The 27,999-nt window shown below is 50.7% G+C and overlaps 4 protein-coding genes across 11 annotated transcripts in view; 1 reads left to right on the top strand and 3 right to left on the bottom strand.

The window, feature by feature from the left end:
• ZMYND15 (zinc finger MYND-type containing 15) overlaps nt 1-4,116 on the bottom strand; it is a 41,166-nt gene extending 37,050 nt beyond the window's left edge. The window contains exons 1-8 of the mRNA XM_036033166.1: nt 3,841-4,116; nt 2,761-3,365; nt 2,073-2,307; nt 1,827-1,982; nt 1,427-1,587; nt 745-897; nt 322-402; nt 56-172 (exon numbers count right to left, since the gene is read on the bottom strand). Of these exons, the coding sequence (XP_035889059.1) occupies nt 56-172; nt 322-402; nt 745-897; nt 1,427-1,587; nt 1,827-1,982; nt 2,073-2,307; nt 2,761-3,337 (1,480 nt within the window). The 5' untranslated portion in view covers nt 3,338-3,365; nt 3,841-4,116. The remainder of the gene's footprint in view (nt 1-55; nt 173-321; nt 403-744; nt 898-1,426; nt 1,588-1,826; nt 1,983-2,072; nt 2,308-2,760; nt 3,366-3,840) is intronic.
• CXCL16 (C-X-C motif chemokine ligand 16) lies at nt 713-8,062 on the top strand. The gene is made up of 5 exons (XM_028534427.2): nt 713-4,576; nt 4,944-5,082; nt 5,334-5,416; nt 6,825-7,232; nt 7,896-8,062. Exons 1-5 carry the CDS (start codon nt 4,510-4,512, stop codon nt 7,946-7,948), a joined length of 750 nt encoding a protein of 249 aa, XP_028390228.1. The 5' UTR covers nt 713-4,509; the 3' UTR covers nt 7,949-8,062.
• Nucleotides 8,063-8,851: 789 nt separating this feature from the next.
• On the bottom strand, nt 8,852-10,543 carry MED11 (mediator complex subunit 11). The gene is made up of 3 exons (XM_028534397.2): nt 10,360-10,543; nt 10,035-10,165; nt 8,852-9,383 (listed from the first exon to the last, which is right to left on the bottom strand). The coding sequence occupies exons 1-3, from the start codon at nt 10,442-10,444 to the stop codon at nt 9,246-9,248; spliced, it is 354 nt and encodes a 117-aa protein (XP_028390198.1). The 5' UTR covers nt 10,445-10,543; the 3' UTR covers nt 8,852-9,245.
• A 5,013-nt stretch (nt 10,544-15,556) lies between these two features.
• ARRB2 (arrestin beta 2) lies at nt 15,557-24,431 on the bottom strand. 8 transcript variants are annotated; one of them, XM_036033167.1, is made up of 16 exons: nt 24,173-24,358; nt 21,056-21,112; nt 20,409-20,469; nt 20,255-20,299; nt 19,853-20,049; nt 19,503-19,562; nt 19,027-19,094; nt 18,770-18,905; nt 18,467-18,551; nt 18,092-18,164; nt 17,674-17,811; nt 16,716-16,799; nt 16,544-16,623; nt 16,392-16,446; nt 15,977-16,111; nt 15,557-15,852 (listed from the first exon to the last, which is right to left on the bottom strand). In XM_036033167.1, exons 1-15 carry the CDS (start codon nt 24,341-24,343, stop codon nt 16,018-16,020), a joined length of 1,404 nt encoding a protein of 467 aa, XP_035889060.1. In that variant the 5' UTR covers nt 24,344-24,358; the 3' UTR covers nt 15,557-15,852; nt 15,977-16,017. The 8 variants fall into 8 exon arrangements, with proteins under 8 accessions (XP_035889060.1, XP_028390042.1, XP_035889066.1 ...); XM_028534241.2 differs by having other exon boundaries at nt 21,056-21,086; nt 24,173-24,317; XM_036033173.1 differs by having other exon boundaries at nt 15,557-16,111; nt 24,173-24,431.
• Between the last annotated feature and the right edge of the window lie 3,568 nt (nt 24,432-27,999).

Below are 27,999 nucleotides of genomic sequence, written 5' to 3'. Positions count from 1 at the left end.
CAGCTCCCTGTTGCCCCTCTTCACGCGTTTCTCCCCCTGCGTTTGCTCTCCTTACAGGACTGGGGCACCAGGTGGGTGATGACGTAGTACACAGTCAGTGGGTAGGTGAGAAGCACAGCCATGGGGGAGTCCAAGCTGAGGCCCCGCCATGCGTAGTAGTCCTGCCACGAGCCTGGGGAGAGTGCATTACTGGGGGACCTGGCTCCAGGTCTCAGTCCCAACGCCTCCAGTCTAATAGTCCCCTTTATCTAAGCCACCCAGACTACTGACTCTCCAGTCCCTGTCCCTATCCCTAGTTCCTACCCAGCCCCTCCAGCTCACCCAAGAGGCCCCTGGGTGGATCTGGAGGCACAGGAGGCATCAGGGCAGGCCCATCCCCCTGGAGAAGCTGGTAGGGATCTCCTGAGAGGAGGAAAGAGAGAAGAGGAGCCTGGTGTCAGGGAGACCCCCAGCTGGCACATTTCCCTCTCCCTTCCAAAGGACCTGTATTGCTTGAGAGGACCTGGGACTGCAGCAAGAGGAATGGGGGGAGGGGGTTGCCTAAGGATGGAGTTTCTGGATCGGGAGGGCAGCAGTGATTTAGAAGGTTAAGAAAAGGACTGAAATGGTCCTGGTAGTAGTGGTAAGGTTCAGTAGTGGTAAGGTGTGTACATGGTGGGGTTTTCTGGGACTCAGACAACTTTATTCTCTTCCCTCCTTTCCTCTAGTCTGAGGGGCCCATGCCTGAAGAGAAGTACCACGCACCATTGCGAAGAAGGCCAAGAGATGGAGTGCTGCCCCGGGGGTGCCTGGGGGTGCCAGGGCCTGGAATCAGCATGCTTATCTGGGTCCAGTAGCCACGAGTGAGACCCCGTGAGGCCAGGAAGGCCTCCTTATTGAAGGTTTCACTGGTCACCTCTGGAGAAGGAGGAGGAGAAGGGCTGAGGGCTCAGGGGTTAGGGTCCCAGACTTTAGCTCTCCTCACCCTGGGTATGAGTAGGGTGCTAGGTGGGGAGACAGCAAACATTTCTGAGTGTCTACAGTGTAGCAAGCATCCAGCCTACAGAATTCTTATAAAATTCCCTGGGAACATTTGTTAGTATCCCCATTTTACAAATGAGGAAACTAAGGCACTAAGAAATACAGTGATTTGCTTAAGGTCACCTGTTAGTGGTGGAGCTGGGAAACAAGTGTTTGAATTGATAGTTCCAAATCCCCTAAACTCTCTCAGGGACCTGGGTGCTGAGTTCTTAGCTCCAGAGATCGTGTCTCCAGCCTCAGGGGGTCTAGTTTCCAGCCCGAATACCCAGCACCCTGCCCTTATTCCAGGGATCCAGACTCCAGCCTCAGGCATTTAACCTCCAGGACCCTGTTCCCTGATACCCAGGCATCTGACACAAAGATGGGGCCCAAGTTCCACCTTCTCATCCTGACTTCCTTATGGTACCTGCAGTGTAGGTGAAAGGCAGAGTCGCCAGTTCCCCTGTCCGCTCCATGAAGGCTGCAAGCCTTGGGCACCAAAATCTGTGGCTCACGTCATCTGGGCATCGCCGCCAGTCAGCCCGGAGACAGGCCTCTCCACAGTACAAGACAGCACTACACTGGGGGCTGGGGTCACAGGGGGTGTTGATGTCCCTGAGTCCTCTGCCTGCCCACTGGCCGCCCTGCCACTGCCCACATGTCACTCGCTCTGTTTGTATCCTCTCTGCCAGTAACAGCTTGTTTTCATCTTATTTCCTTGTTCTTCACTCTGTCTGTCTGCAGAGTCCCCCACCAGCCTACTTTCTCTCTGTTTGCCTGACTGTTGGGTCTTCCTTTCTCTTACTCCATCTTTGTGGGCTGCTCACCAGGGTGCCAGCTTCACTTCAAAGCTGTGCTTGTGACAAACATGGCAGGTTCGAGCCCGAAGGGAGGCAAAGGTGAAGCCTGGCTGGGGACCCCATGTCCGCATTGGAGTCTTGGCCAACTTCACTCCCAGCCTGGGGACCAGACTCTCCAGCTTTCTGAAGGGAGGTGGGCAGGGCATTAGGCTGCGGGGCTCAGAAGTCCAAGTCCCCTAGGCCTTCCCACCCTCAGATACCAGATTTGTGTACCGATGTAGCCGGGCATCTCCCACAGTAAGCTGTCGAGGCTTTCGAGGGTCTCCGGAGCCCATGGGGCAGGCCATGCTGTGGCAGAGGAGAGCATAGGCCCGAGGAGCCAGGTTCTCTGTCTCTGAGCCCTTGCCTGCACTCCTCTGTGCTCCTTCCATTAGCAGGTCAATGCCCAAGATGGTGCCGTGTTCATCGGTCACCAGTAAGAGGCAGGAAAGGTGCAGGGGGGCAGCCTCTGGAGAAGAAGGGAAAAGTCAGAGGTGGGTGGTGTGGCAAGATGATCGGGGTCAGGGGTACCAAATACAAATGACCTCAGAGGCCAAGCAAGTAAACTAGGTGAGTAAGGGGAACTAGGTGGAAAGGGTGTACCTCATCTAAAGGGTCAGCTGCTACAGAGTACCAGCATTTGCTGCCATGCAGAAATGTGGGCCTGCTGTCAGAACTTCAGTTTTTCTTAAGAAGGTATAACTCCACACTTCAGGAGTTCTTTTACTTCCAATGTTTAAATCTTGGCTCAAATTTAAAAACAAAAACAATGTGGGACAATGAAAACACCTTTTCAGACCAGACTAACCTAAAGCCACCCTTTTGTTTGTGATTCCTAGCTGGGTTCTGAGTGGCAAGCAGGACTTCAGGGACAGAATATGTCTGAGCAGGGGCTAGGGCAGGGCCAGCTCTAGGTTCTTACCACTTTTCCGTCCCTTTCTCCTCTCCGTCCCGGTTCTGTCTTCTGCCCTGTCCTCTCGGCAGCCATCCTCAGCACCTCCTGCCTCCTGCTCAGACTCCTCTGGCTCCCCTGGAGGATTTGCTTCCTGGGGGGACTCCCTGCTCCCATGGGCTGGCTCCCCATCCTCCTCTGGTTCTACCTTCTCTGTGCTTGCATTGTCCTCTCCATTTTCTTCCTCTTCCTCCTCCTCTTCCTCTTCCTCCCCTTCCTCCAAACTGACAAAGCTGACATAGGGGCTTAGGTCTCGAAGGTGGAGTGGGGGCTCATCTCCCAGCAACCAGCCAGCCCCCAGGCCTGGTCCAGGACCTGGCTCTGCCCCTCTCCCCAAGCTGATGCCCACACTACGGTTGGGCAAGACATGGAGCACCCAAAGGGCAGGGTCCTGGGGCAGCCTTCTGATCTGAGCCTCCAGCTGTTGCCAGCGTCCCTCAAGGATGGTCTCCACAGCCCCACGCTCTGCCACGAACTTTCGGAACCAGCCAAAGAGGAGAGCAGTGAAGTCAAGGAACTCATCTCGGTATCCAGACACAAACTCCATGTCTTCAGGGGCACTGGGCCTGGGCTCACTAAGCAGAGAAAGGGATTATATGGGGAGGGAGAGTGTGGTGGTGAGAATTTGGGGCTGGGTCACAAAATGCGGAGGATGGGTTTAAGGCTGTACAGATAAGTGTTAGAGGCTGAGAATAACGTTTTCAAGGCTGAAGATGGGAATCTGGGGGTGAGAATGGGGGCTACACTTGAAAGTGGACCATTAGAGTTAAAGATGTACTAAGGAGTGAAATGGTATTTGAGGCTCAAACCGCAAAAGTAGGGCTTGAGTTGGGATAGAGATGAGGGAGGGCTAATACTATCAGGAAGGGTTTGGCAAGGAGGGAAGAATTGTGGGTCCGTCCGCGGGGTGTGGGAGGACCGGGACAGGAGGATCCAGAGCATCCCCTCAGCTTGGATCGGTTTGGCGGTGAGCCCCGGTAGACCTAGCTTCTCCCGGCCGTTCCTCTACTCCAGTACCTGCAGCCGCCACCACTTTTCGAAGGTAAATACCTCGGGGGTGGGGGCGGGCGTGACGTCAGGGCTGCGGAGCCCACCGCCCGCTCCTCGCGAGTTGGCAGCGTGTGTCCCGGAGGTTCAGGCCAGTGTCAGTGCGGCCGAGCGCGCGGACTGCCCTGCGCGCATCACCCGGCCATGTGACTGGATCCAGCTGCGCCAGGACCCCGCCAGGGAAGTGAAAGCTTGGAGGAGGAGGCGGGGTGTAGACTCCCCTGTGGACTTCCCGTGGGCGACCTGGAGTGGGTGAGCGGACGGGCGGGGCTGGCGACCCTAAACCGCACGGAAGGAATCAGCCCGTCAGGTCGCTGCCCGCCTGCCCCGCCACGCCGCAGCGCAAGTTTTCTCTTTCTTCGGACATTTCGGTCAACTTTCGACGACGGCTCCGGCCCCGCCAGGGACGTGGGCGAAGGAGCTCCGCCTTTGGGGGTTTCCCCGCGTGGGAGGCCGGAGTCCGTGGGGAGTCCACGTACTCACTGCGCTGTCGGTTCCAGACGCTTCGAGCGCCGGGAGGGACGGAGGACCTTGAGCCACCTCCCTCCGGCCTCTGTCTCCCAGAATCTCAGGCAGAGCAGGTGAAGGAAGCGAAAGCCTTAGAGAAACCAGCTGACGTCTCTCTCGTCTCTCTCCGCCAGTCGGGGAAGCCAGACCTGGCTTGTCCCCGAGATGAGGAGGGCCTGGAGACCCCAGTTCCTCGGTCTCCTCCTCCTTCTAGCGGCGCTGACTCTGCCAGGTTCGTCAGGGGCAAGGCTGGGGCCCGGATCCCGGAGTCGGGGGAAGGGGAACGGGTGTGTGCGAGGGTGGGGCGTTAGGGCCTCGGGATTGAGTTGAATACAGGGGGAGACAGGCGTTCCAGGATCCCCAAGGCAGCGGCGGCAGGGAGGGGGCCAGCTGCCAGGAGGTAGGGTCAGGCTGGAGGACGCCTGGGTACGGCTGGGATTATGAACGAATTTGGGCATGTGATGTGTGGATTGAGCCTGGGAATCAGACCCGGAGTCTATGGGAGAGGCTGCAATGGGGCAGGAGGTTGGAGGGTGAGTAACAGCTTGCGGAGCACCTTGGCCTGGGAACCGGTGCTTGACCACCTCTGTCCCGCTCAGGCAGTGGCAACGAGGGCAGCAGCGCTGGAAGTTGTCACTGTGATATAACGTTTCCTTCCAACAACCCTCCAACGGATAAACAAATGACACATTTCCGAAAACAACTGAAACACCATACTCAGTGTACTTTCTTTGTCAGGTAATCTCACCCCCTAGAGGACAGCACCTGTCAAGTCCCTCCTTGCGAGGGGCCTCCAGGACTCTCTCTGGTCAAACCTTAACCTACCCCTTCTCTGGGTTATGTTTGCCTTAATTCTGAATTATTTCTCACCCTTCAACCTTCCTGGGGAATTTCCCAGTTGGGTGTGACCTCACCTGTTTGGAATGAGGAAAGAGCTGGGAAAGTGGGGGGCACCCTCTCGAAGCTGAGACCAGGTTCTTCCTCATCAGGTTCCACCTGCCTCGCCGGACTGTGTGTGGGGGCAGCAGCGACCCGTGGGTGACTGAACTGATCAGCTGCATTAAACGCCAAGGTGAGAGCTTTCCCCTCCCCTCCAGGCTACACCAGGGGTTAATGTGTCTCCACCTTACAATTTTCCTTGCCTTAGGTCTTTTCCCCGTGACACCCCACATTCCTATTCTGATACTGGCCGAAATACTTTCACTTAAGGCGCCCCATTTACCAAACATCATTCACCACCACTTTCATGATTTTTTGCCAGTTCATCCTGTACTATTATTTGCTTAATATTTTTTATTGAAATCAAGGCATTGTTTTATTATGTATTGAGTTTTAGAGATAGAAGAAGGGAGGAGAGAGATAGAAAGATGGATATCAATTTGTTGTTCTACTTATTTATGCATTTTTTGGTTACTTCTTGTATGAATCCTAACTGGAGAGCAAACTGGCAGCCTTGTTGTATCGGGACAATACTCTGACCAGCTGAGCTATTCTGCTGCCAGGGCTCAGGGCACTATTTTTGTTTCCCATTACTTTATGGAAATTTAAAGACATACAGTATGCAAAAGTTAAAAGAACTGAACAGTAAACATTCATATACTCACCACCTAGATTCTATATGATTGTTGTTTATATTTTAAATATTTTATATATGTACATAATAAAGCAAATACATTTTACAATATTGAGTTTACAGCACTTTAATTATATTTGCTTTATTGTACATTCATCTGTCTGTCCTCTATCATCAATCACCTTATTTTTTTGATGCACCTCCGAGTAAGTTGCCAGCATGACTATACCCACAAATATTTCAGCATGCATATTATTACGTAGAATTCAATATTGTTTTGTTACTTTTTTCTTTTGAGGTAAAATTTACACACAATGAAATGAATAAACCCTACGTGTGCACAAGCCACTTTTGAAAAACTTAAATAGCAACTTGTCCTAAACAATATCTGTGAAGTCACGAGTTTAATGCACTGGTTGTATTTTTCTCCTAAAATAAACACACAGCCATTAAAATACAAAATGGTTTTCATGTTACACCTAAATTTGTCTTGTGTAGCCTCAGTGGGAAGCTTACTGCCCTCTGGGCCCCACAGGCCTTTCCTTACCTCACTTAATCCTCCCAGCTACCCTGGCCCTTAGTACTAAAATTATCCCCACTTCGAAGCTGAAAGAAATGAGTCCCTGAGAGGTTAAGAGACCAGGGGCAAGGTCACACAACTACTTTATAGCAGAGCCAGGGTTCCAACCCAGATCTCTTGATTTCCCAGGTCAGAATACGTGCTCATTCCAGTGGTCTCAGGTTGTGGTTGGCTCACTTTCTTCCCCACTTTTCACCTCCACCCCTGCCTTGCTGTCCTGATCTTCAGCTATTCTCTTGATATTCTCCCTGACCCATGACCCTCCCTCTATCTACTTCTTCACCATGTCCCCTCACATCCCTGATTCTTCGCTTCTTGCCTCTCCAGAATGTGGACATCCTTACTCTGGGGGAATGGCCCACCAGGACCACTTACCTCCCCCCGGCAGCCAGGTTCCCAAGTCCGCAGAACGGACACTTGCAGTCACAGGAATCTCTGCCCAGACGTACCTGCCGCCCACTTTGCAGTCTACCCCGCAGCCCACCCATCCAGGAGGCATACTGTTTGTGGACAAAAAGCTCATTCACACCAGTGAAACCACTACTTCCTCTGCGGGCCACAGTCTGGAGGCTGGGGAGAACAAGAAGCGGTTGGAAGAAAACATGGGTCCCACAGGTGGGACACCTGCTATGGTGCCAGTGCTGTCCCTCTTGGCCATCAGCTTCATCCTCACTGCAGCCCTCTTCTATGTGCTGTGTAAGGGGAAGAGTAAGAAGTCACTGCAGTGCTCTCCAGGTACACTGGAACTCTGAACCCCTGCATTAGGGGCCAGTATCTCTGGCAGGCATCCTGACCCCAGTAGCTTCTAGGTAGCTGGAAACCCACCCCAGGCAGGCAAATATGCAAGTTACTTGCATCATGGACCATAGGTCACATAAGAAGAGTTAGCCAGATTACAGAATAAGGGACACCACTGTGAGTTCAGGGACCAGTGCTTAGCCTTCGAAAGCCAGGCAGTGCTTGGAGAAACATTAAGACGTCAGCTAGAGCAGGCTAGTGGGAGATGAAGCTGTGGAAAGTGGGGACCATCCATTTAATTCACAAATCTTTGTTTTTATTTTTAAGATTTTATTTATTTATTTTTAGACAGAGGGAAAGGGAAGAAAGAGAGGGAGAAAAATATCAATGTGTGGTTGCCTCTCATGTGCCCCATACTGGGGACCTGGCCAGCAACCCAGGTATGTGCCCTGACTGGGAATCGGACCAACAACCCTTTGGTTCGCAGGCTGGCACTAATCCACTGAGCCACACCAGCCAGGGCCACAAATCTTTATTGAGCACCTACTGTGTACCAGGTTGTATGGTTAAATGTTTTGGAGTCTGATTTTCTAAGTTATCACTACCCCCACCCCAACTTCTCTTGATCTCAGAGCTCATCTCTCAATTTATCTTTTCCAGATTTGCAGCTTCAGTATACACCTGTGGCACCAGACTCCCAACACTTGGACTAAGAATGGAAGCCTGTGATTATGATAAAATATCATGTACATTGCATATATTTAAAAAATCTCTCTGGTACATGGTAAGCACTCTGTATACACATAAATAATCAGCCACTGTTCTCTCTGACTTTCTTCTGCTTCTTTTTTTCCCCCTATAAGTGTAATTCCACTTTAAAAAAATATTTTATCTATTTAAAGGGAAAGGGAAGGAGAAAGACAGGGAGAAAAACATCAGTGTGTGCCCCTCACATGTCCCCAACTGGGGGCCTGGCCTGCAACCCAGGCATGTGCCCTGATTGGGAATCCAACCAGCGACCCTTTGGTTCACAGGCCTGCGCTCAATCCACTGAGTCACACCAGCTAGGGCTAATTCCACCTTTAACATGGTAAAATTCTTGACAAATTCTGTATGTGTACTGTTTTTTACTAAAAATTATTATTTTTAAAGATTTTATTTATTTATTTTTAGAGAGGGAAGGGAGGGAGATAGAGAGAGAGAGAGAGAGAAACATCAATGTGCGGTTGCTGGGGGTTATGGCCTGCAACCCAGGCATGTACCCTGGCTGGGAATCGAACCTGGGACACTTTGGTTCCCAGCCCGTGCTCAATCCACTGAGCTACGCCAGCCAGGGGATTACTAAAAATTATTTGTATAATTATTGACTCTTCCTTTCTGTATACATTGGCTTCATGCCCCTTTCCATGATTCCTGGCTTCAGCTTCTTTGCTGATGGTCCTGTTCCCATCCCCCAAAGTTTCCCTTCACACTACACCAACTTCAGCCCTCTTCTGACCCCACACTTAAGGCCCGGGCTTTCCCACTCTCCCGCAACAACCGCCATACAGGCTAGTTTTACTTCCTCAATCCCTTGAGTCACCCACATATGCTCCAGTGATAGTCTGAGTTCATTGTTTTTGTTGTTACTGTTTTTATTATTAAAACCCTTAGTTCTTGTTTTATATCTCCCAATGAAGAAGAATGTACAAGTCTGTGGACGCCTGGGACAAAGACATGAAATACATGAGGAAGTGGGCTGTGTGTCTGAATCTCTGTCTTCTGTATGAGCTTTTTAGCACTTCTGTGAAGTGCATGCAGAACAGCAGCACCCTGCTGGAGGAACCAGGGCAGAGTTGTAGGCAGGCTCAATCTTTAAATTTCTCCATTCCCACCTTTTACCTCACTGTCCTCATATTCTGACCAATAGGACATGCATGGCAGCCTGTGCTCCCCATCCTGCAGGTCTCCAAGTTCTGTCCCGGGCACAGGTGGTAGTCTTGTTCCAAGCTGTCTCTCCACCTACTTGGCTTAGTTTTCCAGCATCTGCTCACAGGTTCGGGCCACATCACTGAGCTTGAGGCGAGCATAGTCCACTCGCTTCAGGGCCATCTGACAGTCCTTCCTTGAAGAATAGCTGGAGCCCTCATGGGGCTGCCCTGTGGCCACCTACAGGGCATTTCAACTGGTCAATGAAGCATCCCCTCCCTTGTCCATCTCCCCAGCAGGGCACCAGGTCTCATCTCATTTCTTCCCTGAGTTTGAATCTATTATACCACATGGTATCTGGATGACCTAGGGTGAACCACTTAACTTCTGTTAACCTCATCTGGAAAATGGGGGTGACAGTAACTAATTCCTAGAGCTGTACGATTAAGTAAGATAATGAAGAGTGGCACACTGTGAAATTTTGATGAATGGTGGTTGCTATTGTAATGACTTCAGAACCCTCTCAATCCTGTACTTTTTCTCAGGATGTAGCCATCTGGGGTTTCATGCCTCTGAGGTCAGGTCAAGTTTCTAGGGGCAAAGTCCTGTGACTCTGGGATTGTTTACAAGCCCTCTCCAACGCCTTCGCCTTCCTCAGCTAGTGGCTCATAAGATGAAGCCCAATGAACTACGCCCCTCCTTTTTTTCCTTCCAGAGGAAAAAACCGGCCCTGGAAAACAGGGGTCCTGACAGGGTCATCCAGCCTGGTGCCAACTTGGGCAGCCTGGTTTTGTGTGGCTCCCAAGGCCAAGGCTCTACCTGGGCCCTCTGAAAGCTAAGGCTAAGACAAACAGCAGGGTGGGCGCACTGCACCTCCTACCACCCACCCACCTGGGTTAAGTAGCGGATCTGAGCCGACAGCTCCGCCTCTACATGCTGCACCGACGCCGTGAAAGCCGCCGCTTGCCGGTCTAGCAGCCGTTCATTGGTTTTTTCCTTCGAAAGTTCCAGGATCACGGTACCTACCGAGGAAGAGAGAGGGCTGGGTAACTCAGAGAGCGCCAGTGGAGCCCCGCCCACGGGCCAGCCCCGCCAACTCTGGCACGCGCAGCGCAAGCCAGTAGGATCCCTCCCCAACCCCGCTCCAATTCTCGGGTTGGCGCACGTGCTCGCGGCTCTCTCTCACTGTCTGCCATCCGGTCATCGTATCCCCAACCTGCATTCTGAAGAATCGCGCCGATTTCCCGTTCGATGTCTTCCAGGGCGCGTAGTCGCTCGTTTGCCAGGCTGTAGGTTGCCATAGTCACTCTGGAAAACGAAGAGATTTCCTTTGGTGAAACGCGAGGACGCTGGAACCCGGAAGGGACAGCCCTTTGCGCCTGCGCAGAGAGCACTCTCTAGCCGGCACTACAATTCCCAGGGTGATCAGCGCAGCCTCGCCATTCTTGGTTCACCTGGTGAACTGTAACTCTCAGGGAGCTTTGCGCATGTCCGGGGCTGCGTCACCGCACGGGAATACCTGTGTAAGAGAAAGTATTGGGAACGTTCTCTACCCAGGGTTCTTTCTGAGTAGTCCATCTTCTCGACTCTGACTTGTGGTCTATAGTTAATTTCGTCTACAAGAACTTAAGCGTCTCGCTGGTGCTAGGCGATGATGATGGGAGGGGAGTTCTGGGGTATTCCTCCAGACTGCACAGCCTTGGAACCTCTCTCTCTGCTCACCCGGCTCCGCCGTCTGTTGGGGTCTGGGGAAAGCTCTGATTTGGTGAGTGTTACGTTAATTCGCCCTAGCGCTTGCTCCTCTACAGGAACCCAGCTGAAATACCATCAGTATATTCTCAGAAGCAGGCTTATTTCAGTCTTTTCCCTTTTCCCTTTATGGTTTTCTATTATGTGGTGGGCACTGGGGATATAAAGATGCATGAGATGGACCCTCCCGTGATAGTGGGATAGGCGTTTTGTTAGATATATGCCCCAGGTGTATCACCAGGAGCACAGAGAAAGGATTCTGGGAGGAGGTGCAGCTTGAGCCGATTCTTCAGGGTAACCAGGTGTCTATACCTGGTTGAAGAGGAAAAGGGAACTGGCACAGGCAAGCACATAGTGCTTGAAGGCGTCTAGCACATTTGAAGTATAGCAAGGGGTTCAATTCGGAGTGAATGGAATGTGGTGGTGGTTAGGTGGGACTGGTGAGACTGCTGTGGGAAGACACATCAGGAAATGGTTTGTGCCCAGGCTGGTGTGGCTCAGTGGGTTGTGTGTGCCGGCCTGCAGACCCAATGGTCGCAGGTTCATTCCTAGTCAGGGCACATGCCTGGGTTTCCGGCCAGACCCCCAGTAGGGGGCGCGCGAGAGGCAACCACACATTGATGTTTCTCTCCCTCTCTTCCCCTCTCTAAAAATAAATAAAATCTTTTTTAAAAAGTGAGGGAAAATAGAGATTCATTTTACTGTGAAAAAATTAAGCATGGAGAAATATTTTTTCTTTGGTTTCTTTCCTTCATTTCTCCCTCCCACCTTCCCGCATCCCTCCCTCCTTTCCTGTAGTAGAACCAGTAGAGAGAGGCAGAGGTTGAAGAGAGGGGAGTGGGACAGGAGTGACCTGAGCACAGGTGGAAGGATTAGCTTTGAACTGGAGAAGGCATCTTAACCTTGGTTGTCTAGAAGAATTGGTGTAGATGTCAGTGTTTGTCAAAAGAAGGTGGGAAGTTGAATCATTCAGTATTCATAGCTTAATCTCGGAAAAACAGAAGGAGTCACTTTGAACATGAGGAAGGTTTGGAAAATTAATGAGCAAGATGGGAGCAGCAGAGGGAGGTGACCAAAGTTATGGAGTGAGACAAAGTGTTGTCAGGTATTGCTCAGAGACCATGAGTTTGTAGTGGTCCCAAAATCATATTTAGTACAGTGTTGGCACCTAGGATGTGTTCACACATATTTGCTTAATGAATGAATAAATATGGTGTGTGATTTTTTTTTCTGGCAGTGCTCACAGCCCAGTGTTGGAGTAGAGAAGAGCAGGGAGGTAGTTGACACACGCCAAGGGTGGGGTTTGAGAGCAGATATTGTGAAAGGAGAGAATTGAGGGTGCTGGTGAGATAGTGATATGATGATCTTGAATTTAATTTGAAAGAAAAGGAAGTGTCAAATTGTGAGGAAACAGAGTCAAGAGCTTTGTTATAAATAAATAAGCCATGAAAAAACATAATAGGCTACATTAAAATAAAAAAAACATGAATTATTAAAAATACCATCAATAAAATACTTTGAAACTGTAAGTGATGGTTGCAAAACACTGTGAATATACTAAATGCCATTGAATTGTACACTTTAAAATGGTTAGCTTTACGTTATATGAATTTGACCTCAGTTAAAAAAAATGAAACAAATTCAAAAGACAACAAAGTGGGGAAAATATTTGCAAAATTTATGACAAAGGGCTAATTTCTTTACTATATAAAGAGCTTTTTGAGTACATTAAGAAGATAACATTGTGGATCCTGAGAAAGAAGATATCTGCTAAGAAGGGCTTTTGGTGGCCAACTGGGCTCAAATTAAAACAAAAACACCACCCCCACCCCCACACCCAGAGCCTAGCAGCTGTTTCCACACAGGGGCTTCTCATGCAAACTGCACTTCAGGGAGAAGCCTGTGAACTACCTGCCTCTGCACTGAACCGCCTGTGTTTCTGACATCAGAACCAGCCCTTCTAAAGGAGTTCTGGGAATCCTGTTTCAACGATGGACTAAGGCTTTCTCCACCCTGTTGGAGCTGAGCAGTCAGCATCTTCATGAAACAATCAGAGAGTCTCCATTCTGACCAGTCAGGACAGTATCTGGACCAATCAAATTGTGACAATTTGGAGTCTTTATTTGCAAGAGGACTGACCAATCAAGGACCAGGGTGGGAACTTCTCTCTCTATGTCAGCTTACCTCTGGCTGCTCTGACAGACCGCTGTCCCTTTCCATTTCCCTGGCTGGAGCTGAAACACCGAGGGTATCTCCTCAGAGCGGAGCGGAGCAGTCTAGCTCTGGCCCCCATGGCCTCCTCATAGCGGTGGTGTTCCATAGCTGTGCTGTATAACAAACAATTGAGCTGTTTTGTGCTGAATGATATTTCCTTCTTCACCCCACCCCAAGTTGGGGATTCCTGTTGGCATTGAATTGGCACCAACGACCATTGGTTCACAATATCAGCCCAGTAAATCTGGTTTATCTTCACTCCTAAACAAAAGGTTAATCTTTACTCCTAAACAAAAAAGTGCAAATTGAAGTAAGGATGATGCCACATGTCACCTGCTTATTGGCAGTGATCGAAAATATGCTATCTTTACCCCAGAACTCTACTTTTAAGAATTTACCCTACAGATAGACTTTACATGGACATAAGGACATATCTTAAAGATAATTGTAATACTGTTTGAATTAGCAAAAGAGTGGACATCCTTCATGTCCACTGATAATAAATTGGTAAAAATAACATCTAGGCAGTGCGAAGTTATGCAGCTTTTTAATAGATTGAGATAGATCTATATGTGTTTTGTTTTGTTTTAAAGATTTTATTTATTTATTTTTAGAGAGGGAAGGGAGGGAGATAGAGAGAGAGAGAAACATCAATGTGCGGTTGCTGGGGACCTGGCCCACAACCCAGGCCTGTGCCCTGACTGGGAATCGAACCTGCGACACTTTGGTTCGCAGCCTGCGCTCAATCCACTGAGCTACACCAGCCAGGATCTATATGTGTTGTTAAAGGAATGCTCTCCTAGCTACATCATTAAACGAAAAAAGCAAGGTGTAGAAGAGTGTTCATAGTATGCTACTGTTTGTGTTTAAAATAAGGGGAAAAGTATGAGTATGACTGACTTTGGAGAATGTCTTTGGAAGAATATCAAACTGGTGCTAGTGGTTGCTTCTGGAAATGAGAAATGGGAGGCTGAGAATCAGTGACAGGAAGGAGCCTTCTTTTCACTGTTTACTGTTTGAATTTTTTTTTAACTATGAACATATTTTTTATTACCTTAAAAACATAAAAACCTAGAAGAAAAAAGGCACTGTTTTTCAAAGTGTGTGCTAATTTAGAATCAAATTTCATACATTCTTTCTGGGACCTCCTGAAATGAAACCTGGGAAGGCAGAGCCTGAGACTCTGTGTCTTTATGTTGCATCCCAGAGGATTCTGATTCACCCAGAAAAGTTTGAGATCTATCTGCTGAGAGCCCAGAGATCAAGGAGCAGGTTCATGGGAGTCAGAGGGATGTTGGCTGTTCCTCCGTGTGAAAAAGACCACGGTGTGCAGGGTAGGCTGCTACTGTGGAAGGGTAAGCAAGCTTATTGTCATTTTGGAGACACTTAAAGCCTATGGGTAAATAATGATTTGATTAGATGTCACGAACTGTAATAGGCTTGTGTGGGCCATCCCATCTGCCTTACTAGCCTTATCTGGAGCTACTTTGCCTGTGGCAATCTTTGTTGAAGTGCCTCTGGCCTCTTTCAGTCCCTGAAATAAGCTGTTCCTTTCTGCCTTCACATGTGGTGTTGCTTTTGCCCGGAATGCTGAACTCCTCAAAGTTTGTTTCTCTGCTCAAAGGTCACTTCCTTCAGGCAATCTTCCCCAAACCCCAGCCTAGGTCAGAACTCCATGTCACATGTTCTTATAGCTCCTGTACTTCTCTTTCCGGGCACAGATATTGTAGTTAACTAAGGAATGATTTAATGTTTGTTTTGGTCACTGCTATTCCCTATACTATGCCTGGCACATAAAAGGGACTTAAAATCAAGATTGTTCATGGAATGAATGAATGAGCCTTAAATCATAAGTCTGGGGCACCAGAGTGGGAATGGGTGTGGAGGTGAGGAATGCTGGTGGAGCACTACCAACTCCCTCCAGCTTGTCCTGGGGCTTTGGTCAAGCTTCAGGGAGCCTCTGAGGAACAGCCAAAGAGCAGCATTTGGATGCAGCTCCTCGGACTTGCCCACAACAGCATGACTCTGGCTGCCTACAGCCATGGCTTCTGTGTTAGAATGTAAGTACCAGGCTCCACGGAGACTCTGTGTGACCTCTGTCTGGTGAGGCTGCAGCTGCATCCCACTGAGCCCCCGGAATGGACTGCTTGCACTACCAGGGGCAGTGGAAACGGATACATTAGGTCAGAACAGGTCACCATGTGGTCATGTGTGTGGGCCGCAACAAGGAACAGTCTATACTTTGTGGCTTTTCCAAACTGTACCCTTAAACATTGGACTGCCCAAATTAAGTTTTGACGTTTACCTTGGAACACAGGTACAGCCCCATCATTCAATAAACATTTATTGTGCCATGTGGGTAGAGAGGAGAGATTAGGTCCTTACCCACAAGCTAGCAGACCCATGGGTGAGCATGGTCCTCACACACTACATAGGAAACACACACACTCATGCCTACTAAAAGGTTTATTCTTTATGCTCAGAAACAAAGAAGTGGCCTTGCCCCTGCAAAGGGTCTCAGCTTGAAGGAATGGGAGGCAGACAGTGACAAGAGGGAGTGTTGGTGTGAGGTTGAACGTGGCAGTTCTCTCTTCCCCCCTTTCCTACTATCACTCCTCTTTTCAGTGTCCTCCTCCAAAAAGTTTATGTATGAACATGGCTTGCCACCCATTGGAAGGTTGGGGAAGCACAGCCGTAGTCAAAAAATTAATGCCCATGTTCAACAAGAGATAGGTCCAGTGCGTATCTGGTGGGGACGGGAGAGGAAAGGAGGGAAGGGGTTGGTTGAGGAAGCTGCTAGGTAGAGAGGAAGGGAAAAGAGGCAGGGACCCACTCCCCAGTGACAGTGGGAATCTTGGTCCTGCCCCTACCTCTCCCAGCACCATCCACTCCCTTCTTCCAGTCCCCCTTCCTAGCAGAACTGGTCGTCATAGTCATCATCCTTCATCCCCTTCAGCCGAAGCCGGGCAAAGTCCTCAAATACGATGTCGTCATCTGTGGCATAGCTTGGTGGTGGAAAGGAGGGGGTGAGGTGAGGGCTTCCAACCCTCATCTCAACTTCCCACTCCCCTCCAGAGACCAAGGTGTTAGAGTGGCAGTGAGGCTGGGGTATTTGGAGGAAGGGACAAAGAAAGGGCAGTAAGAGGCATCTCACAAGGCTGTCATCTTGATTTGATGCTTCAACCATCCCTCCCCCAAAAGAAAAAAATGGGTGGGGTAGATTTCAACATTAACAGGAATCTGTCCAAGAGTTAAAGGTAGGAAGGGAGGGGATGAGGCTCTTACTTGGTATCAAATTCAATGAGGTTGGTGTCCACAGGGGCATCTGTTTCAGGAGCAGCTGAGGGGAGGAGGAAAGTGGATGGGTGGGTGCTGGGAGGACCAGCTTTTCTCCAGTGGCCCTGCCTTTGGGGGCTTGGGGTGGGTGGCGTGCTTACCTGACTGGGCTCTGGGGACGGTGATGTGGTCATGGGGCTTGGGGTGCATAAGAACAAAGGGCAGCTCCACTGAGACATCCCTGGGGCAGGAGAGAGGCAGCATGAGGAGATGACAATGCAGAGCTGGAGGGAACCTCTGCAGGCCCCACCCTAGGCTGCCCAACACACTCACCCGCCTCGAGATACCACCAGCTTCACCTTGACCCTGTATGACACCAGGATCCCCAGCACCTCCTTGTTGGCACCCTCTTTCACACTGCATTTGGGGGGAGAAGCTGGATCATGGCCATCCCCCTGTACCTTAGCCCAGACTTAGGGCTCCCATCAGGATCCTGAGCAGGATCCACTGCAGCTCCCAGGGCTCCAGCAGCACAGGCTGTGCCGTGGGAGCACCCCACGCCAAACCTCTGTGCAGGACCCTCCCGTGGCTTCTCATCTCTCTCACAAAAGCTGAAGTCCTTGTGGCCTTACAGCCCTGTACTGTCTTGCTCGCCATCAGCCCTCCAACTCCACCTGCCACTCTTGTCCTGGTAGTTCATTCTCACCACACTGGCCTATAGGCCTGCTGTGTGGTCATGCAGTGTGTACCCTGAACAAAGGCATCGGTGGAAGTGAAGCTCAGCCCTTAATTTGTGAAGTTCTTACTCTAGGCCTGGGGCTGCCCGAAGACACAATGACACTACAGGGGCTAGCAGCGGCTCTGTCAGCCTCTTCGAACTTCCTCAGACACATCGGCCTAGATCACCTCTCTGGGCCTTTGTGCTTGCAGCTCTCTCTGCCTGGAGCATTGCTCCTCCATGTCCATACCGCCTACTTCCTTTGGGTCCTTCCTTGAAATTCACCTCTGGATTATGTCTTCCCTGGCCACCCCATTGAAAATTAACACACCCTGTTCCTCTCTCTGCTTTCTCCCTTCTCTCCCTTGCTTTTTCTCCTTAACACTGGTCACTAAACATACTATATACATGGTTTGTCTAGCCTCCCTCCCCAGAACGTAAGAGGCTTTTTGTCTCTTCTGTTCACTGACAGCGCCCTGGCACCTAGGACAGAGCTTGGCACACGGCTGCTGTGGAGTGAATGTCTCCCGGGCTGCAGGAGAGCTCCCCACCCATATTTGGCCCCATCCTCACATGGTGCTGGAAGCCAGGTTGGTGTCCTCATGCTTGAGCTTCCCGTCCAGGGCAAGACCACGCTTCTCCCGGTTGTCGCTGAGCAGTGGGGTTACGGTGTACACCTTGCAGAACGTGGAACTGGGAGATACCTGGTCACTGGAGGGGGTGGGGACAAGAAGACAAGACTATTGGAGGGGCCAGGCTGGGTGAAGGGCAGATCATGACCCCATCACTAGCCCCTTCTCTGTTTGGCCACATGTCACAAGGGAGTAGGTTCTGGCTCAACCTGCCCAAGAAAATGGACAGCTCCGAGCCACTGAATGAGAATACCCTTGAAGGTGGAGATGGTTCAGGAAGAATTCCACCCCCACCTCACATCCTTCCACACCCACTCTTCTCCCTTGAGGTTGGGACTCAGGGCTGTTGTGATACTCACTCTTGTTCGATCTGAGCCACGGGGCACTTGTACTGGGCAGTGCTGAAGAGGCAGATGTCCGCATACTGTCTCACTGTGGGGGGTGGGGGTGGCGTAGGGGCGGGTCAAGCAGCTCTGCACAGATTGAAGACTACTGCCCCACCCCAGATGGCGTGGCACGAGACCAGGCCCCGGGCCCACACCACTCCCACCCCTTGTCCTTCCCTGCGGCAGTAAATGCCTGGTGTGCATCTCATTCTGGGACAGCCTAATGAATTCTTTGAGCCCTGGTGGGTCTCCCACACTGGGTATGTCCTTGGGTTGAGATCATGCCAGAAGCCTCGTGTGCAGCAACTCCCTCCCCGCTAAGATCCCCTTCCAACTCCCTCCTCCTACCAGAGACTTTGATCTTCTTGACAGTCTTGGTGGAGTTGTTGGTGACGTGCACATTGACACTGATGGGCTCCCCGTGGTAGTACAGCTGAGGGGAGGAGGGTCAGGTTAATCAGTTCTGTTTTCACTGGTCCCAGTCCTTACCAGTGTGCCCCTAACACAGACATACTGCTTGGCTTCTTCCCTCTAACCCTAAGTACACAGCAGCTAAGACAGCCTCTAAATATGCCATCTTGACACACGGTGTCACCCTGCCCCCAGGGTCTGACTTGCACTGGAGCACTGCGCCACCCTCTCACACCACACCTCTTTGTCCAGGGAAGCCTCCAGGTGCAGGGACCGGTCAGACATGAGGAAGTGGCGTGTGGTTTCAGCTGAAGGCTGGGGGCCAGGTTTCTCTGGGGCAAACTGCACCTTTCGGATCACCAGACGCACAGAATTCCTGGGAGTGAGAGGGGTCAGACCTCAGACACCCAAACACCCACTTCCACCTCCCACAGGGACTAGGGCTCCTGGGAGCTGGGACAGAATGGGCAAACCACAGGGGAGGTGCCTTCCCTCACCTTTTGTGGCTTTTCTCTTCTAGTGATTTGGCACAGAAGGCTCGAATCTCAAAGTCTACCCCGCAGGCCTTGGGAAGGGGAGAAAAGGCTGGGTCTTACACAAGGCCCCTGCTGCCGTCGCCACTCCCTTCCTCTCCTCCTTCCTCAGGGTTGGGTGGGACATTTGTCCCATTCTGGTCTAAGCATAGGGCCTGACTCTTCCTCCGCTGCCAGCTTAAGGCCTGGCACCTGTCAGAGGCTTTGTTTTGGCTGTGTCAAGGTGAGCCCTTATACCCAGGCATATGCAATGCAGGTCAAGAGCAAGAAACAGGGTCACATGTAAGCAGCAACCGTCCCATGCATACACCACCCTCCCTGGGAAGATTACCCTATCCTTCATCCCACCCTGGCTTTTTGGCAGCCCACCCACATCTCATGTGCCTGCCAGACCCGACCCTACTCTGTCCCATGGGTCCTCAGAACCATTTCTCTAGTACCTTCCCTGTGTCCTCCGGGCCAGGCTGCAGGGTGACAGAGCAGGGTAGATTCTGGGGTATCTGTGGCAGAGGAAAGGGGAGACTTCAGTTCCTCTTAAAGCCCCCAAGTCTTCCTCCCAAACTCAGTGTAAGAGGCTGGAGAAGAAGACCTGGGGATGAGGATGGAAAAGGAAAGAGCCTCAGGAAGGAGGCAGAGAGGCAAGGGCTTCCTGAGTGCAGGGCAACCCTGCGGGGAGGTGGGCCTAGGGTCCCTCCTTACTGTTTCTTCCAGATCAGCTCATAACAGGTGCTTCACCCCCCAAACAGAGTCCCAGACCCCTTGCCCTGCAGAAGGTGGGGGGCATCCTCACTGTGAAAAAAAAGGGGTGGGCATGCTGGCCCAGCTTCCTCAGTAGCCGGTCCTGCAGGCGGGTGGGGGGCCGGGGTGGGTTGGGCACTGGGGGGAAGGCCTGGTAGGTGGCGATGAACAGGTCTTTGCGGAATGACAAGCCCAGCACATCCAGGTCTTCTCGGCCATAGCGGAAGGCGCAGGTGAGGGTCACAAACACTGGCAAGGGAGGGCAAGGTGGGGTGGTCAGGAGCTCCCCTTCTCGAGTCCACCCAGTGCCGAGCCACAGCTGCTTCTCAGCAGGACGAGGCTTGTGTGAATCCTATACCTGGCTTCCGCCTCAGCCCTCCATATCTCTGGTCTCAGTGCCATCCCATTTCGCTTCCCCGCCTCCCCTTGGGCTGCTGGAGTTGGGGGCCAGTACCTTTGCGGTCCTTCAAGTAGTCAGGGTCCACAAGCACCACACCATCTAGGAAAGGGACATATGGGCTCATTTCCCATGAGGGCCTCTCCTCTGTTTCTGGGTCTAGGAACTTCTCCTCTTGGGGGATGGGATGCCCCTTCCTGGGCACACTTACCTACAGGATCCACTTTGTCCAGGTGATCTACAAAGTCCCGCTTGCCCAAGTACACAGTGAGCTGAGGATGGAGAGGGGTCACAGGGAAAATTGGGCAGGAGGGTGGTTGGGCATCAGCACCTTACACAGGCTGCCCTGCCCCTGGCCTTCCCAGGCTGGGATGTCCAGGATTTCTCCTGGTTTCCTCCCAGTAGGGTTGGAAGGGGAATGTGGTGGGGCTTCACAGACTGCCCAACTTTGAGGCTTTTTAGCCTCTCTGTCTTTTCACACCTCAGCACACCAATCGGAAGTCTGTGTGGGTTTGTGGGTCACAGCCAGTTAGAGAGGGGCTCTGCAGTAAACAGGCCACAGCCTGGGGGCTGTTAACTGTTCCTAGCCCCAGGCACCCTGGGTTGGTTCCTAAGAGGGATAGGAATGGGCTTTTGGCTCCTCCCCCTAGGTTTTAGGGACCCAGGCTTGTCCCCACCCAGCCCTGTGGCTGGCTCAGGTGGAGCAGCCTTTGTGGCAAGGGGCTTCTGGAGGGAAGGAAGTTGGCTCTTAGCTGTCACAGGAAGTGGGCAGCTAAGGGTTGGGGATCGTCTAGGGGCAGGCTAGGCCCTGTCAGGGCCCAGGGAGGGTGAGGAAGAGAAGCGCTGTGGGAGACTCACCTTGCAGTTAGGGCTCGACTTCTTGAAGACCCTAACAAAACAGAAAGGGAAACCCCACTGCCTCCCTCAGACTCAGCAGGGACCCGGACACTAGGACCTTGTCCCTCCCCAGCCTGAGAAGCAGAGCTCATCCAGGGTTCCTGCCTGGAGGCTTTGGGGCTTGGTCCAGGCCTACCCTCCCTCCCCAGGCTTTTTCCCAAGAAAGAAAGGTAACCACAGGTCCTTAACATTCCCAATTTTGCAGCCCCTCAAAGCTGGTTGTCATGGCAATCCCCTCCACCCTTACTAGTTCCCCTCCATCATGGTGGTGGCCACTGGTTGCCACAGGAACCACCCTGGCTCTTCCCAGAGGACCTCCCCCAGGGGGACCTGAATGGGCAAGTTGCAGTGTTGTCTGTATAAGACCTAACCTGCCTTCCATCTTCTCTGGTCCCCAGCTCCAGAGATAGCTGGAGTACCTGAAACAGTAATGACCTCGGCCTTTGCCTCTAAAATGGTTTCTACTATAGGCGCTAGCTAACTGTGACCCTACTCCATTAACCTCCAACTCTCCCCATCTATGATCTCAGAAGCTTAAAAGCCTGTTTGTCTTTCAAGGCCCAGCTCCAATATCATCTCTTTTAAAAAGTAGATCAAACCGACCCTGGTCACTCCTTTTTTTTTTTCCCCTGTCACACCTTGTTTGTGTTTTATTTGTGGTGTGATACCACCCAAGGGCAGTTAGATGTGTATTGTCTGCTGCACTAGATAGACTGTGAGCATCAGAGGCCTTATTCATGTGGGCACCCCAGCACAGTGCCAGCCGTATGACGAAGATAATGCTAACATTTACGGGGTGAATACTGTACACCCAGCACTGTGTAAAGTGTTTCGTGTGCTATTTAATACTCTTAATAACAAGCTCAGTGGATTGCGCGCTGGCCTGTGAACCAAAAAGTCACCAGTCTGATTTCTAGTCAGGGCATATGCCTGGGTTGTGGGTCAGGTCTGCAGTTGGGGGCATGTGAGAGGCGACCTCTCGCACATTGATGTTTCTCTCCCTCTCTTCTTCCCTTCCCTCCTCTCTAAAAGTAAGTAAATAAAATCTCTAAAGAAAAAAAATAACACAGTGATGGAGATCCCTATATCCTTATTTTATAAGTGAGGCAACTAAGGCATAGAAGAGGTCAAGTGTTTTGCCTAAGGTCACAGTGTAAATGGTAGACAAACAGAGGTGGTCTGGCTCTGAGTCCACGCTTAGTCACCACACTATTAAACTCCCCTGCCTCTGTAATTGGGATTAAGTTTGTTGAATTGAAAGGGACTCACTTCCTAACTGCTGAAACAATCTAAACCTGTACTCCATGCACTGCTAGAAGAATTGAGAAGTGTCTGGCAACTCCAATGCTCTGGCCACTTGTGGGCTTGTTCTTTGCTGCATCAGCCTTACAATCCATACCCAATCCACTCTGCCTCAGCAGTGATCTCTGGGAAGGGTCTCCTGATAGAAGCAAATGAAATCCTGCCAACTGGCCCATCCTCCCTCCAATCCTACCACCTGTTTCTACTATAACTTCACTTGCCCCTTCTTCCCAGAAGGCCAAGCTATCCAAAGGCCATTGGGCAAAGGCTATGGAGATCCCTGGGTATCCCTATCCAATAAAGGGGGGTAAACATTGATATGATGGCAACTAGAATAAGCACCCCACCTACTGTCCTTTTGGTTGCTATGGCATCATTCAGCTCTCCCTCCCCTCTGCTTCTGGTTTTCCGCTGTCCCAGTGTTTCTTCCTATTAGGAGCCCTGGAAGAGGGCTGCAGCACCCACAATCAGAGGGCCAAGTGGAGTATTGCTGTGTAGTAATTGCCCTGGAGCAGCTGCAGGGCACTTGCCCTCTGGATCCTGCTAGGCTAGGCTAGGGAGAAGCAGCATGTGTACACCGAGGCTGACCTAGGAGTCAGAACATGGGGGGGGGCGGCACAGAAGCAGATGCCCCCTCACACTTCCTGCTATTCTCTTTATTTCCTGTGGCCCAGAATTTGATAGGAGTAAGGGGGAATTGTGCCAAGTCAGCAATCCCCCTTTGGTCCATCCTTCCCCCTCTCTGAATCACTTAACGGAAATTGGGGGCCTCCCTCAAGTCAGCGACTTCCCCTTTCTCTGGGTTGTTTAACCTCAAATCCAGGACACTAATTCTTCCTGTGATCATCTCTCCAATACTGGTTAACTTGGTGCACAGAAGTCTGGGTTCTCCTTCTCAATGGATGGGGAGTGGTGGGTCTGATATAACGTTTTGCAGAACAAGTGATGCTCAGGACCAGGCTCCCATTCTTGATCCCCTCTGGATAGAGGCATACAGCCCCAATTTCTCCTCTTTTGCTCCTGCTCCCAAGGGACCCAGGCATTCACCCACAGGCCCCTTGGGGGTGTTGGGTCACAACAGGAAGTGGATTGTGCTAGAGACCAAAAAAGAGAACTCGGGGTGCCAGTGTAAGGAAGGAGCCTCGATTACACATAAAACATCCGGGGAGCGGACGGTGTGCCCAGGGCGATACCTCCTCCCCTCATCCGCGGGAAGAGGGGTAAGGCCCAGACTCAGGGAGGGCTGCCAAGCACCCTGCTCCTTCAAGATGAGGCTGTTGCTCCTAGCAACCCCGGGGAAGGCAGAAGTTTGGAAGCGGAGCTCCCTGGCCCGTGGGACAGGTGGGGGCAGCCCCACTGCCTGTGGGGTATTAAACAGGAGGTTTTCTAGTGGCTAAGCACCAGTCTTTGGGGGATCTCTTTTCCGGTATCCAGCCTGCCCATACTCTACCCCTCGGGACCGGCCACCTGCTCTTCCTTCCTCCGCCCCTGCATCACAGCCTGCACGGGAGAACTCAGTCGTCCGGCCCCCACATCCCTGAGTGAACCCAGACGTCGGTTTCCTGTTTCCCTTCGGCATTCGCTTTCTGCAGGGACCCTGGCATACGTCCCCCTCATTATCCTCGAGGACCTAGGCGTGCGGCCCCAGATGGCCGCCCCCCAGGGACCCAGGCGTCCGGCTCCTGATTCTCTCCTCGGTGTCCTTGTCTAGAAACTGTCCAGGCACCCACCTAGAGCCACAGCCCACGTCCCGCCGCGTGGCCCCACATCCCTTACCTGGTCCCGGGTTTCTCCCCCATCGTGCGCGCGCCCGCTGCCCGCCCGCCCGGTCCAAGGCTTGCTCGCAGCCTCCCAGTCCGAAGCTAGGTCCCTGCTCCTCCCCACGCCACTGCGCACGCGCGCTCTCTGCTCTTTCTCCTCTTCCCCCTCCCCTTCAAGCCTCCCCATCTCCACCCGCCGCCTCCCCCGTCCCGGGTCCTGGGGAACCGGGGCCAGATGCGTCAGCTCGATCGCGCCGCCGCGCAACGAGCCCTTCCCTCACAGACACAGCGATTGGCTCCGCCCCCACCCCCTCTGCGTCTTCACCTAGCGCGGACCCTTCCCAACTCCCCGCTCTTCTCGCCCATTTCTCCGCCCTTCCTCATCCCCCTTAGGAACTGATTGGGCCCCCTTAAACGAAGGCTCCCGCCTTCGGGACATTAGAGCTCTCTGATTGGCTCTCTGCATCCCGAACCCTGCAGGGGTCCCCTCCCCTTTGTTTGCTTGCTCTGTAGCGTTGGAGGCGATGGGGGTAGTGGTGTGGTAGTAGCGGTGGGGGTGGTGGAGGCTGTGGGAGGCCGAGCTCAAGAGCCGTCTGCGAAGGAGGGTGAGGGATGCACACGTGGGTGAGCCGTTCCAGTCAAGGGATGGTTGCTTTGGTGGGCACAGCTCACCCTTCGTGCTTGCCCTTTCTGTGGCCAGCCCTCGCCTCTGTATTGTGGTGTGTCAGCTCCCCCTAGTGTCTGTGTTTAATCTTTGCAAGGTTACTTTGCCTAATTTCTTCGACTACTACTCAATCTCTCTCATTGCAGCTAACATTCATCCATCTACCCATGCCTACCTATTTTGTGCCAGCCGCTTGTATTGCTAGGGCACGAATTAACAGACAGGAATGAACGTGAGCGCTGTCTTCCTAGTATACTTGAGAAGACACATGATAGGTATTATGATATAATGCTGTAATGGAGGTATGACCCAGAAGACAAAGCAACTATAAGCATTTTGCTGGGGTGGGGCTGGAGGGAGTGCAGGCTGTCCAGAGAAGGGAACATTTGAGGACAATCCTTCTGAATGGTGGGTAGAAGTTGAGAAAGGGCATTACAAAGGGAAAGAAAGGCGAGGCACATCCTGTTCTGAAGTGTTTGTGGGGCAAGACAGCAGGAGGGATAAGGCTGAGGAGGAGACTGGAACAGAGTCTGAAGGATTTTGTATAGCAGGTAAAGGAATGAGATTGAGGCCTTTCTTTGGAGGAGGACACATGGATCCAGTGGTTTTTTAAGCAAAGGAGTGGCATGATGAGATTTGTATGAAGATAATTCTGGACAATGTGGAGGGAGTGTGGCCAGGCTGTTGTAGACTAAAATTAGTCAAGGGAAGATGATGACCCGTAGAGTGGAAGGGAGATGAGGTGACAGGCTGTGGAATCATTTTTAGGGCAAAATTGACTGGACTTGGGAAGGATGATGGATGGCTGACATTTCAGATTTAAGGAGCTACAGTATTTCTTCTTCTTCCATCTCTTTTTCCATACTCCCCCTATCTTCCCCAAATGAACCAACTTCACACTACCCCTCCACTTTTGTATGCAACAAAAACAAACATGCACACAAGACAGTTTCTGAGATCATCTTTAATATTCAGACATAGGCCTAGCCACCAGCTGCCACCTCCCCACACTTCAGTTCTATCACCACCTTCTAAATTCTCTCTTCATCTCTTTCAAGATTTAAACATTTCTTTTAGACTTGTGAATCACTTTTGTTAAAGCATCATGACCAGAAGGTAATGAGATCTTCATTATTACATATCTAAAGTGGTTCTGGAACTGAAAGGTAAGTGTTCTACATGGAATGAAAACTACTGTATTTTTTAAAAGACTTTATTTATTCATTTTTAGAGAGAGGGGAAGGGAAGAAGAAGGAGAAGGAGAGAAACATCAATGTGTGGTTGCCTCTTGTGTTCCCCCTACAGGAGACTTGGCCTGCAACCCAGGCATGTGCCCTGACCAGGAATCCAACCGACAACCCTTTGGTTTGCAGCCCATGCTCAATCCACAGAGCTACACCAGTCAGGACTATTGTATTAAAAGACATGAATAGAAAGACAACTTAAGCAAAATATTAAAGGCCTGAAAGAACGGAAGAGATATACCCTATTCTAGGTGAGAAAACATATCATTATAAAGATGTCATTTCTCTGAAAATTGTCTACAAGTTTAATATCATATCAAATAACAATGTGACTTTTTTTGTGCACAAAGATAATCTAATAATTTGAATCTAATAAAAGTAAAACCTAAGGGTCATCTCTTTCCCTCTCATACTACCCTTTGTCTAATTCTTCTCTAAGTCCTGGCATTCTGCCTTCAAAATACATTAACCCTTTGGGTTATTTCTTCTCTATTTCTCCATCTCCAATGCTACTCTGGTCCCAGTCACCATTCTCTCTTACCTGGCCTGTTATGATAGCCTCTTACAATGGCTTCCTTATTGCTCTTCTTGCTTCCCTTTTAGCCCTCTAAGTTCCTTGTCCACATAGCACCCAGAATGATCTTTGCAAATGTAAGTCAGTTCTTGTCACTTCCTGCTTAAAGCCCTTAAGTGGCTTCCAAATATTATGTGAATGGAACCCCATCTTTTTGCCTCAGCCTCCTAGAATCCTGATTTGATCCATGCCAACCTCCCTATCTTTAACATATACCATATGTATCAATCCTTCTCCTTCTTTCTTTATCCTTGGGTCAAACTAGCCCTCTACCATCCTCCATCAAACCCATTCCCACCTCAGAGCCTTTGCACATACTGCTGCTTCTGCCTAGAGAAACTTTCCTTTGATTCTCTATGAAGGACACCATCTTGCCATCTTCAAGGAGGGCTTTCTTTTCAAGTCCCCACTCCAATCCATGTCACCCTCTAACACATTACCATGTTTAGTTTGTAAAATAACATTTTAAAATAGCACTATCCAAGATTCATTCATTTTCTTCCTTATTGACTCTCTTTTCTTTCTAGAGGGGTCTTATCTTCTTCACGATTTCTTTTCTTTTTAATCCTCACCTGAGGACATGTATTGATTTTAGAGAGAAAGGAGGTGCGGGGGAGACAGAGGAAGAAACATCAGTTGGTTGCCTGCTGTACACGCCCCAACTAGGGATCGAAACTGCAACCTAGGTATGTGCCCCAACTGGGAATCGAACCTGAAACCTTTTTTTTTTTTTCCTTTTTGTGCTGGGGACCACGCTTCAACCAACTGAACCACCCCACCAGGGCTTCTTCACTATTTTATTATCATCACTTAGAATGGTGCCTGGCATCTTAAAAGGTGCTCAGTAAATATTTGTTGAGCGAATAAATGAATGTGTCAGATGAAAAAGAATACCTATTTTTAATTTTGACTGGAACTGGCAGAATGGGGTGACTAGTGACTTGGGGTGGAGAACACACAATATAGTGTACAGATGATGTAGAATTGTGCACCTGAAACCTGTATAATTCTGTTAACAAGTATCACCTCAGATGAAAAAATAAAGTGCTGTCTAGAAAGTTTGCATCAACTTACTCCGTCAACCACATAGTGTTCTATGCCTTATACGTCATCCCAATACTAGATTTATCTTTTTAAATTTGCAAGGAGTGTTTTGTCAGTTCTGCAGTTGTAAGTGTAGCTTAAAGTGTCTGTGATTTCAAATAATGGGCCAGTACTTTAGGTATCAGTGCTCCCTAGAGCGAAAGTGTTGGAGGCTGTTTCTTAAACAGATACTTTTCGGACTCTGGCGCCTACGGTCCCGACCACGTGTTCTTTAACTGCCACAGGACCGCCCCCGGGCCGCCCCACCCACCAGCCAT

The sequence above is a fragment of the Phyllostomus discolor genome, chromosome 8 (genome assembly GCF_004126475.2).
Source record: "Phyllostomus discolor isolate MPI-MPIP mPhyDis1 chromosome 8, mPhyDis1.pri.v3, whole genome shotgun sequence".
NCBI lineage: Eukaryota > Metazoa > Chordata > Mammalia > Chiroptera > Phyllostomidae > Phyllostomus > Phyllostomus discolor.
This window is presented reverse-complemented; position numbering and strand designations above follow the sequence as displayed.

What these genes read in the sequence shown, in the direction of transcription:
- MED11 (XM_028534397.2), bottom strand. Translation starts at nt 10,444, where the DNA reads ATGGCAACCTACAGCCTGGCAAACGAGCGACTACGCGCCCTGGAAGAC. An exon ending in CGCGATTCTTCAGAATGCAG is followed by an intron (nt 10,166 to 10,359) that starts GTTGGGGATACG and finishes CTTCCTCGGTAG; the next exon opens with GTACCGTGATCCTGGAACTT. An exon ending in AGATCCGCTACTTAACCCAG is followed by an intron (nt 9,384 to 10,034) that starts GTGGGTGGGTGG and finishes AATGCCCTGTAG; the next exon opens with GTGGCCACAGGGCAGCCCCA.
- ARRB2 (XM_036033173.1), bottom strand. Translation starts at nt 24,343, where the DNA reads ATGGGGAGGCTTGAAGGGGAGGGGGAAGAGGAGAAAGAGCAGAGAGCG. An exon ending in CTGGTGGTATCTCGAGGCGG is followed by an intron (nt 16,624 to 16,715) that starts GTGAGTGTGTTG and finishes CTCCTGCCCCAG; the next exon opens with GGATGTCTCAGTGGAGCTGC. An exon ending in CTCATTGAATTTGATACCAA is followed by an intron (nt 16,112 to 16,391) that starts GTAAGAGCCTCA and finishes TCCACCACCAAG; the next exon opens with CTATGCCACAGATGACGACA.
- CXCL16 (XM_028534427.2), top strand. Translation starts at nt 4,510, where the DNA reads ATGAGGAGGGCCTGGAGACCCCAGTTCCTCGGTCTCCTCCTCCTTCTA. An exon ending in CAGTGTACTTTCTTTGTCAG is followed by an intron (nt 5,083 to 5,333) that starts GTAATCTCACCC and finishes CTTCCTCATCAG; the next exon opens with GTTCCACCTGCCTCGCCGGA. An exon ending in GTCACTGCAGTGCTCTCCAG is followed by an intron (nt 7,233 to 7,895) that starts GTACACTGGAAC and finishes TATCTTTTCCAG; the next exon opens with ATTTGCAGCTTCAGTATACA.